We start from the raw sequence: 13,064 nt of genomic DNA on the forward strand, positions 1-13,064 counted from the left end.
GAACTGTTTATGATTACTTGAAACAAATTGGTTTTGTTTCAAAGCTTGATATATGAATTCCACGAGTTCTTAAAGAGAGCATCTCTCTTTGGTGGGATTTTAAGGAAATATTTTTTTGGAGCTTTTACCAGACAATTTAACAATTGATTCAAAAGTGTACTGCCATCGAGTAAACAAATTGAGTAATATCATCAAACAGAAAAGGTGGCCAGAATTGATCAACAAAACAGGTGTAGTGTTTTACCACGATAATGTCAAATTTCACACAAGTTTGGTAACTCGTCAGAAACTGTTATATAACTCAGATGGGACTTGCTATCACACCAACCATATTTGCCAGATCAAGCACACTCAGATTATTATTTGTTCCGGTCTATACAAATTTTTTTTTAACTGTAAGACATTTACTTGAAATGACAATGTCAAAAATCACTTGGATCAGTTTTTTATAAGCAACGATCAAAACTTTTATGAATGTGAAATCATGCTACTACCAGAAACAATGACAACAGGTATTTGACGACAATATGATTTAGAATGAAATTGGTGAGTAAAAATACAACTAATTCCTCTGATGGTAAAAAAATGAAATTACTTTCCAAACAATCCAATATATATATATAAGGATTGCTCTGGAAAATTTAAAAAATTGTCAACCATTTCTCTAGTTTAAAATGTTTTTTGCCACTTCCAATTATTGCCACCAGTTTTATTTACAAATTAATGCAGATGCAGGTAGCCTTACCAGTTTGGAGAATGGAAAGTAAAGTGCATGTTAAGCTGTCACTTAGAAATAGGAATAACTTTTTAATGAATAATTCCAAATAACACATTAATCACAATCCTTATGCAGTATTTCATAGGTTCTGTCATGTCAAAATTTTTATGATTTAGATTTTACAAAATATAAATATTTATGTCAATACTTTCTACATAATATATGATCTTTATTTCTTTTTATCATTTTGTATATTTTTTCTTAAAAATTTTTTTACTTTGTTAATTTTATTTATTTCTAATTGTATTTTATTTATTTTTGGGTAAATTGTGTTATTTGGGTGGTGGAAATCTATTGTCCATTGATAGTTTTGATTAAATGTATGATAAATAAATACTGAAGAAAGATCAAAGTGAAAAAATGTCACCCCAAAAAATTTTCAAAATTTTCTGTCAGTCAATAAAAATTGTCCAATCTGAAAACACTGGGAGGCATTGCACAAAAGTTGCATTCAGTTCTCAATGTGACTACCTGCTTTCCTGTTCAAACTTGCCATGTGACATCATGACATTACAAAGTGTTGTGGTGCACAAGACTTTTGTCACACAGAAGCTTGGCACCAAATTCTACTGTTTTTCCTGAAGTGTGCTTTGTGATTCACTTTCACTCTGAATGTTGAAATAAGCAAACTACAGTTTTTATTGCCACATAAATAAAAATATTGTGAAGTGGTGATTTTGGCACTACACAGAGTGACTCCTGTATATATCTTAGCTGTTGAGTATTGTATGTATTGAATATGCATTTATGGAGTAGGTAAGTCATTGTAACTATTACACATATTCAATTTAACAAACTAAATTTTGTTGCCATTGGTATTCTAGGTAAATATGAGATTTAAGTAATTAGATTCATATCTTGTTTTTACTTTGGATAACTAAAATGTAGTTAATGATTTTAATTTAAAAAATAGCTTTAAATTCAAACAAAATTTAGATGAATTATTTATTGATTACATATTTATTACTTGAAATATATCAAATCCAGAAAAGTCACTATTGTTTTTTTAATTTTGATGATTTTATTGTAAATTGTTAAAATTTATATGAAAATACAAGGGTAATTTTTTCCAACCTCCACTAACGCATGAAAAAAATTGGAAGCATGTGAGACGGACAGGGTGCACACATAGTAAGTAGTATATTCCCTCACCACTTAGTGTTGTGCCAAACTAGACATTTGCTACTCTGCAGTAAACACGTAAAGATGATGCCACCAATCAGTCTCCTGCCAACTGTGAAGTATGAGCAGTAATTTGATTTCTACAGACTGAAGGGCTGAATGGAGGTGAAATTCATTGAAGGATGTGTAATGTGTATGGTGAGAACCTCATGAGCTATGGATGTGTGTGTGAATGGTACAGGAAATTCAAACAAGGACATGACAATGTTCATGATGAGGGCAGTCAAGGGAAGAAGTGTATGGTGACCGATGATTTGGTGGAAAAAGTGGATTGATTGGTGCTAGAAAGGCATCAGTTTATGATTTCTAAGCTCAGTGAGGAGTTTCCTCAAATTTCAAGGTTCACACTGTATACCACTGACTGACAGTGTTAAAGGTTGGCTGAATGGCCTGGCGGCAACATTCTCCAATATGAGTATACAAAAGTTGGTGTTAAGGTATGATGTCTGCCTGAATTGATAAAGCAATTATGTGGAAAAAAGGTGAAGGCTGTAACTACCTTCTACAAATAAAGTGGTTTTGTTCTTCATTCTTGTTTTTCTATTCTGGGTCAGTGCAGGTTGAAAAAAAACCCTTGTAACTATTATATATTTATTTTAATTAATAATTATTAATATTTAGTTATAAGTAGTAAATATTTTTATTAGTTTTCTTATTTAATTTCAATTGTTGTTTGTTCTGTCATGTGAGGAACCACTTTCTTTCAGCTTACTGCCTTGCCTCTAAATAATTTTTGAATAAAGTTTTAAAAATAAATAAATAAATATTACCTTTTAGCTTCAATGCAATGAATTTTGGTAACTCCAATAAAACTGGTGAAATATTTGTAATTTATAATATAATGGAAGTTATAATTGGCTGCATTCGGCAAACTCAGCAATTGTAACTGAGCAAAGGTGTTTCAATTGGTAACTATTACATAGCAATGTGGGTCTGTTGAATGATGAGTGATGTATATGTTGGAACAGGAAGTTGGTGGTGCTAGAAATAGCTTCTGTCAGTACTCTCAACACATACCAATTTGGCCCACTAGAGGGATCTTCCCAAGGACCATAGAAAGTTTTATGACACTTTGTTCTTTGTTCTGACTGCAATCTGTCAACACATGTGGACGTTCATTCCACAGTTATGTAGAGACTTATTTGTACTGTACATCAATTCCTTGATTAAACAAAACTGCTTTGACCACTACAACGTGTATAGTATATGTGTGTCTCTGCTAATTCCCAATTAACAACAGGTTATAAGCCCAGACACTATCACGACAGTGTAACTGAACTGAACAACCACATCTTGTTTGAACTTGTTCAACAACATAGTTCGTATCTTTTGCCTTTATTATTTTGTCTATCAATCCTCTCATCTGCAATGATGAATTCATTTAAAGTTGAGCTGTTAAATTGAGAAAACTACGATATGTGGAGTCTTCAAGCTGAAGCCATACTTGAAAGGGATGGCAAATGGGAATATGATAACCTTGTTCCGCCATTATCGCCAGTAATCCTGAATCTCGATTAGAATAAATGACACCTGGACAAAAAATGACCGTAAAGCAAGATCAAGCCTGATATTAATCCTAAGTCTGCCTGAACTAAAACATATACGAAATTGCTGCACATTGAAAGAAATTTGGGAAAAACTCAAATCCATTTACCAGTCTCAAGGACCAGCAAAAAAGGAATCCTTAATAAAGACCTTAATTTTCACGAAGTTGCATGAAGGAGGAGATCTACACAACCATATTGCCAAATTCTTGGACACTGTGGACAAGCTTGCCAATTTAGCAATTTAGGAAGTGAACGAGGAACTTCTCTCTGTGCTGTTACTATACAGCTTGCCTAACAGTTTCAGCACCTTTTGCATTGTGGGGATCGATAGACAAAATAATAGAGGCAAAAGATACAGATCAAATTGTTGAACAAGTTGAAACAAGATGTGGGTTGTTCAGTTCAGTTACGCTGTGGTGATAGTGTCTGGGCCCATAACCTGTTGTTAATTGGGAATTAGCAGAGACACACATAGACTATACACGTTGTAGTGGTCAAAGTAGTTTTGTTTAATCAAGGAATTGATGTACAGTAAAATCCTAAAAAGTCAAGATTTTTGAGTTATATGAAGGATGATCTTCCTGTGAATTGCAAAACAATGATGCGCTTAACATCCACTATCAAGGTTCAAAACTGTGATGTAATTTTGGCAAAAAATCTGGTTACAGAGAACGAGACTGTCATAAAAAGAAGAGGCAAGAAAATAAACCAAGTTCCAGCAAACTCTACAGCGGAACATTTTTCACGCGCGAGTCTACTTTTCATACTGGAATGCCATGTGATGCTTGATGTCTTGACTGTGGAGCCACATCACAGATGTGTTCAGACTAAAGAAAATTTTCAGACTTGCAAACTACCTTAACACAAAACTGGATCTCACCAATGATCAAACAATATCCATCGATGCAGTTGGTACGGTCCAAATTCACATTGATACTGGCACATAGGAACAATCGTTTGACCTACTAAACACTCTCCATGTTCCATAGCTTCGCACAAATCTCTTATTAGTCTCCAAAATAACCAACAAAGGCTATAAGATAATATTTGATAAGTTCAAAGTGCAAGTCATTGACTCAAAGGGGACAACAGCCACAGTGGCTGATCGCATTGGCAATATCTACTATGTACTACCACAAACGATTGAATCCACATTTTCCAAGAAAAATCTCCAATCAACAGATTATGAACATGGCAAGAAAGATTCGGCCATCTCCACACTACAACATTAAGAAAATTGTTAGATCGAGGAGGGGGTCACTGGCATCAAATTCGACAAGGAAGATCTGTTTGACATGTGTGAGACATGCATTGCGGGAAAAATGTCACATCTGCCTTTTCCCCATCCCTTTGTCAAACAAACGAGCCAACCACTCAAAATCATCCATACAGATATATGCAGACCTATGTGGAAGAGATCTCTTGGCAGATCACTTTATTTTATAACATTTGTTGATGATTATACTCAATGGACTGAAGTACGTTTTCTAAAGACCAAAGATGAACTGTTTGAAACGCTAAAAGACATCAAAGCTTATCTAGAGAATCAGACTGCACTAATTATCAAAGCCATCCAGAGCAACAATGGAGGTGAATACTGTAGCAAGGAAATGAGCATCTTCCTCAGATGACAGGGAATCACACATCAAACATTGACTGAGGACCCCACAACAAAATGGAGTCACCAAGTGCAAAAATTGAACACTGGTAGAGATGGCATGATGCATGATGATCCATGCACACACTACTGCCTCCTATTGGGCTGAAGCCATTTTTACAGCCAATCACATTTGCAACCGATCTCCGTCACAAAGTATAGATGAATAACTATCTATACTTTCATCACTATGAATCAACTTGACTCAATAGAGGTAACTACCCAGCAAACTCAAATCAATAACACAAGAACTGATGCCCACATCAACCTGTCAACATTCTCATGTAAACGACAGAAGTTCTTGAGATATGGAAATAATAACCATCTATGAGAAGAGGACTGGACAACCACTCAAATTAAAATATCCATACACTTTATTGTATTTTTTATATGCCATTCTGTACTTGCATTTTACTCTCACTTTGTAATATATTGTACCCATAAATGTGCTACTAAATGTCCACCATGGGCAAATGCGGCTCTTGCTGAAAGTGTTAATTTTTGCTTTTTATTATTATTTTTACAATTTTATTTCCACAATTTTGTGAAAATATGCTTATTAAAAAAATTCAATATTTGTTTTATATTATATTTATATTATATAATGAAATTGCGATACAGAACTGCGATACAAAATAAAAAAGTACAGATCTGTGGTTCCCATGCAATTTGCAAAACCTACATTTCGGCTCCCACTGAACTCTTGCTTGCCCACCCCTGCTATATGTCAACCTTCAACTTGTAATCACAATCTAATGTTATGCAGTACTGAGTATGTACTGTTTTAGTAAAATATATTGGGTTGTTCGGAAAGCAATATTTTTATAATAAATAAATATTTTGTTGAATTATTTATCGATCATTTTGCTGAAATATTTGTTGTCATCGTTTCTGGTAATAACACAATTTCACATTCGTAAAAGTTTTGATCGTTGCTTACAAAAAACCGGTCCAAGTGATTTTTGACATTGTCATTTCAAGTAAATGTCTTACAGTTAAAAAAATTTGTATAGACCGGAACAAGTAATAATCTGAGTGTGCTCAGTCTGGCGAATATGGTCAGTGTGATAGCAAGTCCCATCTAAGTTATAACAGTTTCTGACGAGTTACCAAACTTGTGTGAAATTTGACATTATTCTGGTAAAACACTACAGCTGTTTTTTTTATCAATTCCAGCCAGCTTTTTCTGTTTGATGATATTACGCAATTTGTTTACTCGAATGCAGTGCACTTTCGAATCAATTGTTAAATTGTCTGGTAAAAGCTCCAAAAAAAATTTCCTTAATATCCCACCAAATAGAGCATTTCTCTTTAAGAACTCGTGGAATTCGTATATCGAGCTTTGAAATGAAACCAATTTGTTTCAAGTAATCATAAACAGTTCAATTTGACAAATTTAATCTCTTAGTGATTTCACGTGTTGTTATTCGGCAGTTTGCTTCAATCGGTACCTTTTATTTTGGTTTCATTGGCTTCAATTGGCCATCCATAACGTGGAGCATTTTCAATACTGAAATTGCGAGAACGAAATTTTGTAAACCAGTTTTGGCACTGTCGTTCTGTCAACAGATCTCTACCATACATGTCACATGATTTTTTTCTCACTTGAACGGCATTTTTATTTTTTTGGTAATAAAAAGCAAAATATGCCAAAGATGCTGCTTTCGATCTTCCATATTTGATGGGACACAAAAAATAAACAATTGCACGAAATCAAACAAAATTTTTTATAAAGAAGCCTTAAAATGCTAGCTGTCAAAATATATAATGATAATACAGTTTAGAATAAAAATGGCGGGAAAAATACGACTAATTCGTAAGTGGTAAAAAAACGAAATTACTTTCCGAACAACCCAATATATACTAAATAGTACATACTCAGTACTGTAATTAATTGTAAGTGGAGATTTTCTCAGGTAGTAGATGACAGCAATTATCGAACAAGTATGATGACATCTATGACCAATTTTTGTTAAAGTTCAGATTCTCACAATATCTTTATTTTCTTGCAAGGGCATAGCCATCATTGACCACTTGCAGCTAACAAAAGGTAGTGTAAATGAAATTACTTAAATGTTTGGTGTTTTGATATTACATGTTCCAAAACTGTACAACTGGTGAGGGTGTTCAGCGGAAAAATACTCAACAGCTTTGGAACTGTTTTCTGCTGAACTCAGTCATAGGCTGGAGGGAATGTGATCCTTGATTTCAGGAAGAAGTTTATAGTTAAGACAACTGATTTTGAAATTCATAATCAAAATTTGCTGTCAATAAGAAAAACTGCTTTCACACAATCCAATAACAACAGAAGCATTTTGTTTTTTAACTTCATTAATAATTAATTAAACAGTGTAGCATCTGATTCCTAGTTCTTAAATTCCTTACAATTTTATTTTTACTTTTCCAACTGTTATATAACAGAGAGAAAGTATGACATGACAATTGGTCAAAAAATGACCTTTTCCAAGATTTTTACATTTTTGGACTTAGGATCTTGAAACATGGAGAAATGCAAAAAATTAGGGGGTTTTCTGTATGCATGGATATTAGTATGTATGGGAGGACATGATTTTTTCATCCACTTTGAAGATTAATAACTCCTGTGCCTTTTGTCAAAAATTTATAAAATTTTGCAGTGATGTCTGTGTATTAGGGAAATGTTTCTAGAAATTTTCAGCAAAATTGGACTGTTCACCCTCCTCTCCCTCTTTTTTCTCTCCCCACCCCCTACACACTTACCCCTTCTCTTTCCACTCTTCCCTCACTCACCCCTTTTTCCCTATCCTATTCCTTCCTTTACTATACCTTCAAGTTTGGCCAGTTACTTTAAATCTTATGTTTTATGTTGGTTGGTTCAGGAGATATTGCCACCACTGCCTTTATCTCCTTAACCAGTCTGAAGAATTAAAGGTAACTGTAGCAATTGTTAGGAATGAAAAAAAATAAAGAATGCCAGGAAAGTAAAGCAACAATACTGCCAGCTTTTTTAGAGTTCTTTTGATTTCATTTTAAAGTATATTTGCATAAAGCTCTTCATCAAAAGATAACAAGCTTATAAATACTTTTACAATCCTGAATTATCAATGAATTTGCATGTCATTTTTATTATTTTAATATATCTTAATATTATGGAGTCAAATGTGCTAGCATGATTTATTAATACTTTTTATTGGGTTGCAGTTTTCAAATTGCAGACCTGTAGATTCTTGCTTCCGTTATTCCTTCCTTAACTTTTTAAGCTCTGAAAACTTTCTATTACTATGTAGCTAGAGACTAAATTGTTTTTACTCCTCAAGCTACAAGGGAACTTGTATAGCAAAACCAGTCAGACAACTTTTTCATTGGCTGATTTTGTGTTTAAAGAGTTAATCTAGAATGGAGTTAGATAGATGAAAATTGAGACCAAGTATGGAAAGCTTAGAGACAAAGGCACCAATTAACTATAAACGAGGGGCTGGACTGAAAGTCACATAATTTTTTTTTATGATTAAAAATTACATGGCATTTGTTTTTATATAAGATGATTTAACTTGCCTATGATAATTTATTCAAAGACATTTGTTTTTTTTAGTATATTAATTTTTTTGATAGCTTCCACATTCTCCATGATAAATTCACACAAAAATAAACACATCTCACTGTTAGAGCAAAGAGCAATTATACAAAACAACCTTCAGGAAAGAACAATTATACAAAACAATGCTTGAAAAAAAATCAAACAAGTTTCAGAATACATACAACACTCAAACACTAGATCACATGGAAGATCAAATACTCATTGACAATACTTCAACAACAATCACTTCTAAGAACATACATAGCATAACATGCATTTATGAAAACATAAACAGAGTAATTACAACTAGTAACACCATACACACAGGATTAATACACTCACAAATTTCTTACAAGAAATATTCACTAACTTTACAGGATTTTTATTTAGTCGTCGTAGTCATGCATCATGGTCTTAAGGTACAATCACAGACACATTCAAAACACAGACAAATCATGAGCCCTATCTGGCAAAGAAGACTAGAAACTGAAGTAAATCACATTAAACTACAAATTAAGCAGTCTGACATAATATACTAAAAAAACATAATATCAAACTTATTGAAAGAGGTCAGAAAATCAAAATATGCACACAGCATAAACAATTACCTGTATGCTATGAAAACAAAATAAATTATCTATATTTCCAAACAATAAGATACTTTTTACATACAAGAACTACATACCAAGCATATCATACAGTTACAGAACAATGGCACATCAACAAAAAAACAACTCAGACTTCTCTTTGATCCAGTCCAATTACATACACAAATGAAACAAAATGAATCAAAGAGGAGGAAGAAAATGTGCAAAATACACCAATCATATTTTGATTGGTGTAAAAATGACAACTTGGTATGGTGGTGATTGATTCAAAATAAACATACATGACATCCAAAATACAAAACAAAGAACACAACTTGCAAACATTTACAATTTCTGGTACAAAAAATTTGCATCTTTGCACTAGGAACTAGCCAGAAATTTTCAACAACACAGTCAACAATTCATACAACATACCAAAATTTCTTGCACAGGACATCACATACATGACAAACAACAATACCAGGCTTCCCTACACAATATAGACCAGTTACAAGCCTTCTGCCTACAAAACATGTGAATCAGTCAAATAGAAATCAAACTTTTTTCCCAACAACAAAAACAAACATATTTGGACCCAACCACATGAATATTAGTTGGTGCATTTGGATTGATTTCCTACCATGCCTATCAGTTTAGTCATTTCTGTAGTAGTAATTATGGTTGATCGAGCAGCTTGCTCCTAGTACCTGGTGCCATTATCTGCACAATACCAATCTGGATGCAACATAGTACACAAAATATGCAGACACCAACAGGTAATCTTGAGCTCAGAAGCAGCTCCAAAGTAGACATCCTAATGATCTTAGTCAGAACCACATTTACAGAACTGCATCAAACTGTTGGCTGACTCATAGATGCCATTTTGGAGAAACAGAAGGGTTCAGTAATGTCTATATGAAATTAAGTTATAAATACATAAAAACTACAATAAGAATATCTTAAAAGAGACAACACTCACAGATGACACTTGTAGGAAATGCCACATCATGCATAAAACTATATACAAACCTCGACACAAAAACCTTTAAAAATTCAGCCTTTTATTCACTTTTCCAAATGTTTACAGCCAGTTTGAATGGTCTTCTTCAGGAACAGAAAAATTAAATGATTCTGATTTGTATAATGGAATTTGTTTTGGAAGTTTTTAAACATTTGAATTTTCTTAGATATCTCGTGCACAGGCTCATACAAAAGGAATTACAATCTATACAGGTTACTTGTACCAATATACACACAAACTATACATACATATATTACATGAATAAGAAGAACTAAATAAATAAAATAAATAAGTAAATAAATACATTAACACAACTGCTAATATAAAGAAGGCCACCATCGTGCCTACTTCTTTAACTGTTTGTCTCTTTTTCCATACTAAAAATATTCATATGCCCACTCTCCATTCCGCTGAGACTTTACTCAATTCTCTGAAGTTTATCACTAATCCTTCTTGGTTTGTCTTGTGTATTTGCCATTCTTCTGCATATTTGAGGTGTCTCTTGTCCTAGATTTTTTGTATTATTTTAGCTCTTTCCCAATCCACTGTGACCTCTGTCAAGTCTGCTATAACATACATTGCTAGTGCAGTGACTGGCTGCTTGTTCTGTATGTTTATTTTAAAGGAACATACAGAACACAAATCATTTTATTACTTCTATTAATGTGCAAAATTTCATTGAAATCAATTGAATCACAAAGTGTGTTTCAGCAATTTGTCAATTTGAGTTGCTGCCAAGGAAGCTTGCTCACTTCACTCACTGCACTCAACAACTTTAAAAATATTCAAAAATAAGCAGTATCAAAAAAATATACTAAATTACTAAAGTTATTGTTTTTAGGTTATTTGTTTTCAAAATGTTTGTTATTCATTTAATTAAGTTAAATGTAAGAAATGAAAGTATAAAGCATACAAGATTTTACAAAATTATAGTTATGATTTGTGTGTGGAAAGTTGGTATCCTATCTTATAAAAATATAAGGACATTTTTTAAAATTAAATATATGCTTACATTAATATTTTAAAATAAGTTTTATTTTACAGGTAATGGTGGCTTTAGCTGGTCATTTACAGACTGTCGAAGCAGAAAAACAAAAATTAAGAGCCCAAGTGCGAAGGCTTTGTCAAGAGAATGCATGGTTAAGAGATGAATTAGCAAATACTCAGCAAAAATTACAAGCATCTGAACAAACAGTGGCCCAATTAGAAGAGGAAAAGAAACAATTAGAATTTATGAATTCTCTGAAAAAATATGACAACAGTGAATCTGTATGTTTTGTTTTAATGATTTTTTTTCTTTTTTAATTTATAAAATAATTGTCATACTTTACAGTTGTTTAAATTTAAAAAATGTCTTGTTTGAGTTATAAATTTTTTGACGAACAGAAATTCGAAATTTTTCTATATAAAAATCTTATGCATATTACAAAAAATAAAACAAAATATTTCAAATGTTAAAATTTCGGTATTATTATTCCTTAAATATTTGTATTGTATACAATGTACTCTTAGTGTACACAGTCATGCACATTTGATTATACATCTCACATTATCAATATCAATTTTGAAATCTATATATATAAAAATGAATGTGTGTGTGTGTGTGTGTGTGTCTGTCTGTCCATGCATTACCACACCATTTATCTGATTGCCATGAAACTTTGGGAAGTTGTTTAATATACTCCTGTGAAGGTTTCTGGCATAGTACAAGTGCCATGAAGCTTCGGAAAGTTTTTAATACACTCCATTTCTGGCATAGTACATTTATCCTATGATAGATGCCATGATCTTATGATAGAGTGTATACTAGCATTTCATCGTGAGATCGATGGATTTCAAATTGTGAAGACCATTTCCCCCTCCAAAAAATATTTCTATATATGCATTTGTGAACTGTTATTTACGATATTTGTAATAATTTTTGTTCAATCACTTTATTTCAACTATTTTTTGCTAATTACGTATTCGCTTGAACTTTGTTAAAATCTTAACTGTATCCCGAACAACAACCAAAGTTGTAAGAGGAAATTTGCCTGTTTTACCGATCTAGGGATCCCCCTTTTCCAAATTTTAATATCAACTCAAAATACAGTAGAGCATTGATTATCTGACCCCCGATTAACCGTCACATTGGTTAACTGACCGTTCTAGTCGGCAAATTTTAAATGTCCGCTAGTAATGTGGCGCTACAATATTTGGCTATGTCTTGGCTACTTTAATATTATTTTTGTTAAATTTTTGCATGTTTTAGCTGGCAACACCAGCTCAATCATTGAAGGGAGGCCAGTATGTAAATGAGACTTAATTTTCTAATTATGAGTGGTTGTTTGTTTTGTGAGCAATAAAATAATTTAAAAATAATTTTTAATGATACAATAGTGACGATTATTATTTTTAAAAAATTTGTTAGGCTAAACATCGATGAAAATTCAATGCAAAGTTGGTTAATAGTGATATACTAATTACATGGGATATCCTAATATACTAATAATGTATTTTTTTCATTCTTTTCGGTTATCCGATTTTTTCAGTTATCTGACCAACCTGAGTCCCCAATTGAGTCGGATAATCGATGCTCTACTGTAATTTAAAAAGACAAATTACAATAAAACGGTTTATTATCCAACTATCAGAAATTTCACAACATGCCAAGGAAGAGAGGAAGGAGTAAAATTATAATAATAAAAAAATTATATATAATATAATGTATTTTTATTATTATTAGTATTTAGGTTT

General features: G+C 32.5%; 1 protein-coding gene across 1 annotated transcript in view; it reads left to right on the top strand.

Annotated features, from left to right (window-relative positions):
• The window catches only part of LOC111627390 (kinesin light chain-like), a 73,702-nt gene that overhangs the window by 23,100 nt on the left and 37,538 nt on the right, over positions 1 to 13,064 (top strand). Inside the window, exon 3 of the mRNA XM_023370955.1 lies at positions 11,373 to 11,597. Within this exon, the coding sequence (XP_023226723.1) occupies positions 11,373 to 11,597 (225 nt within the window). The remainder of the gene's footprint in view (positions 1 to 11,372; positions 11,598 to 13,064) is intronic.

This window comes from Centruroides sculpturatus, unplaced genomic scaffold (assembly GCF_000671375.1).
Source record: "Centruroides sculpturatus isolate CEXI.00-Female unplaced genomic scaffold, Cexi_2.0 scaffold434, whole genome shotgun sequence".
NCBI classification, from domain to species: domain Eukaryota; kingdom Metazoa; phylum Arthropoda; class Arachnida; order Scorpiones; family Buthidae; genus Centruroides; species Centruroides sculpturatus.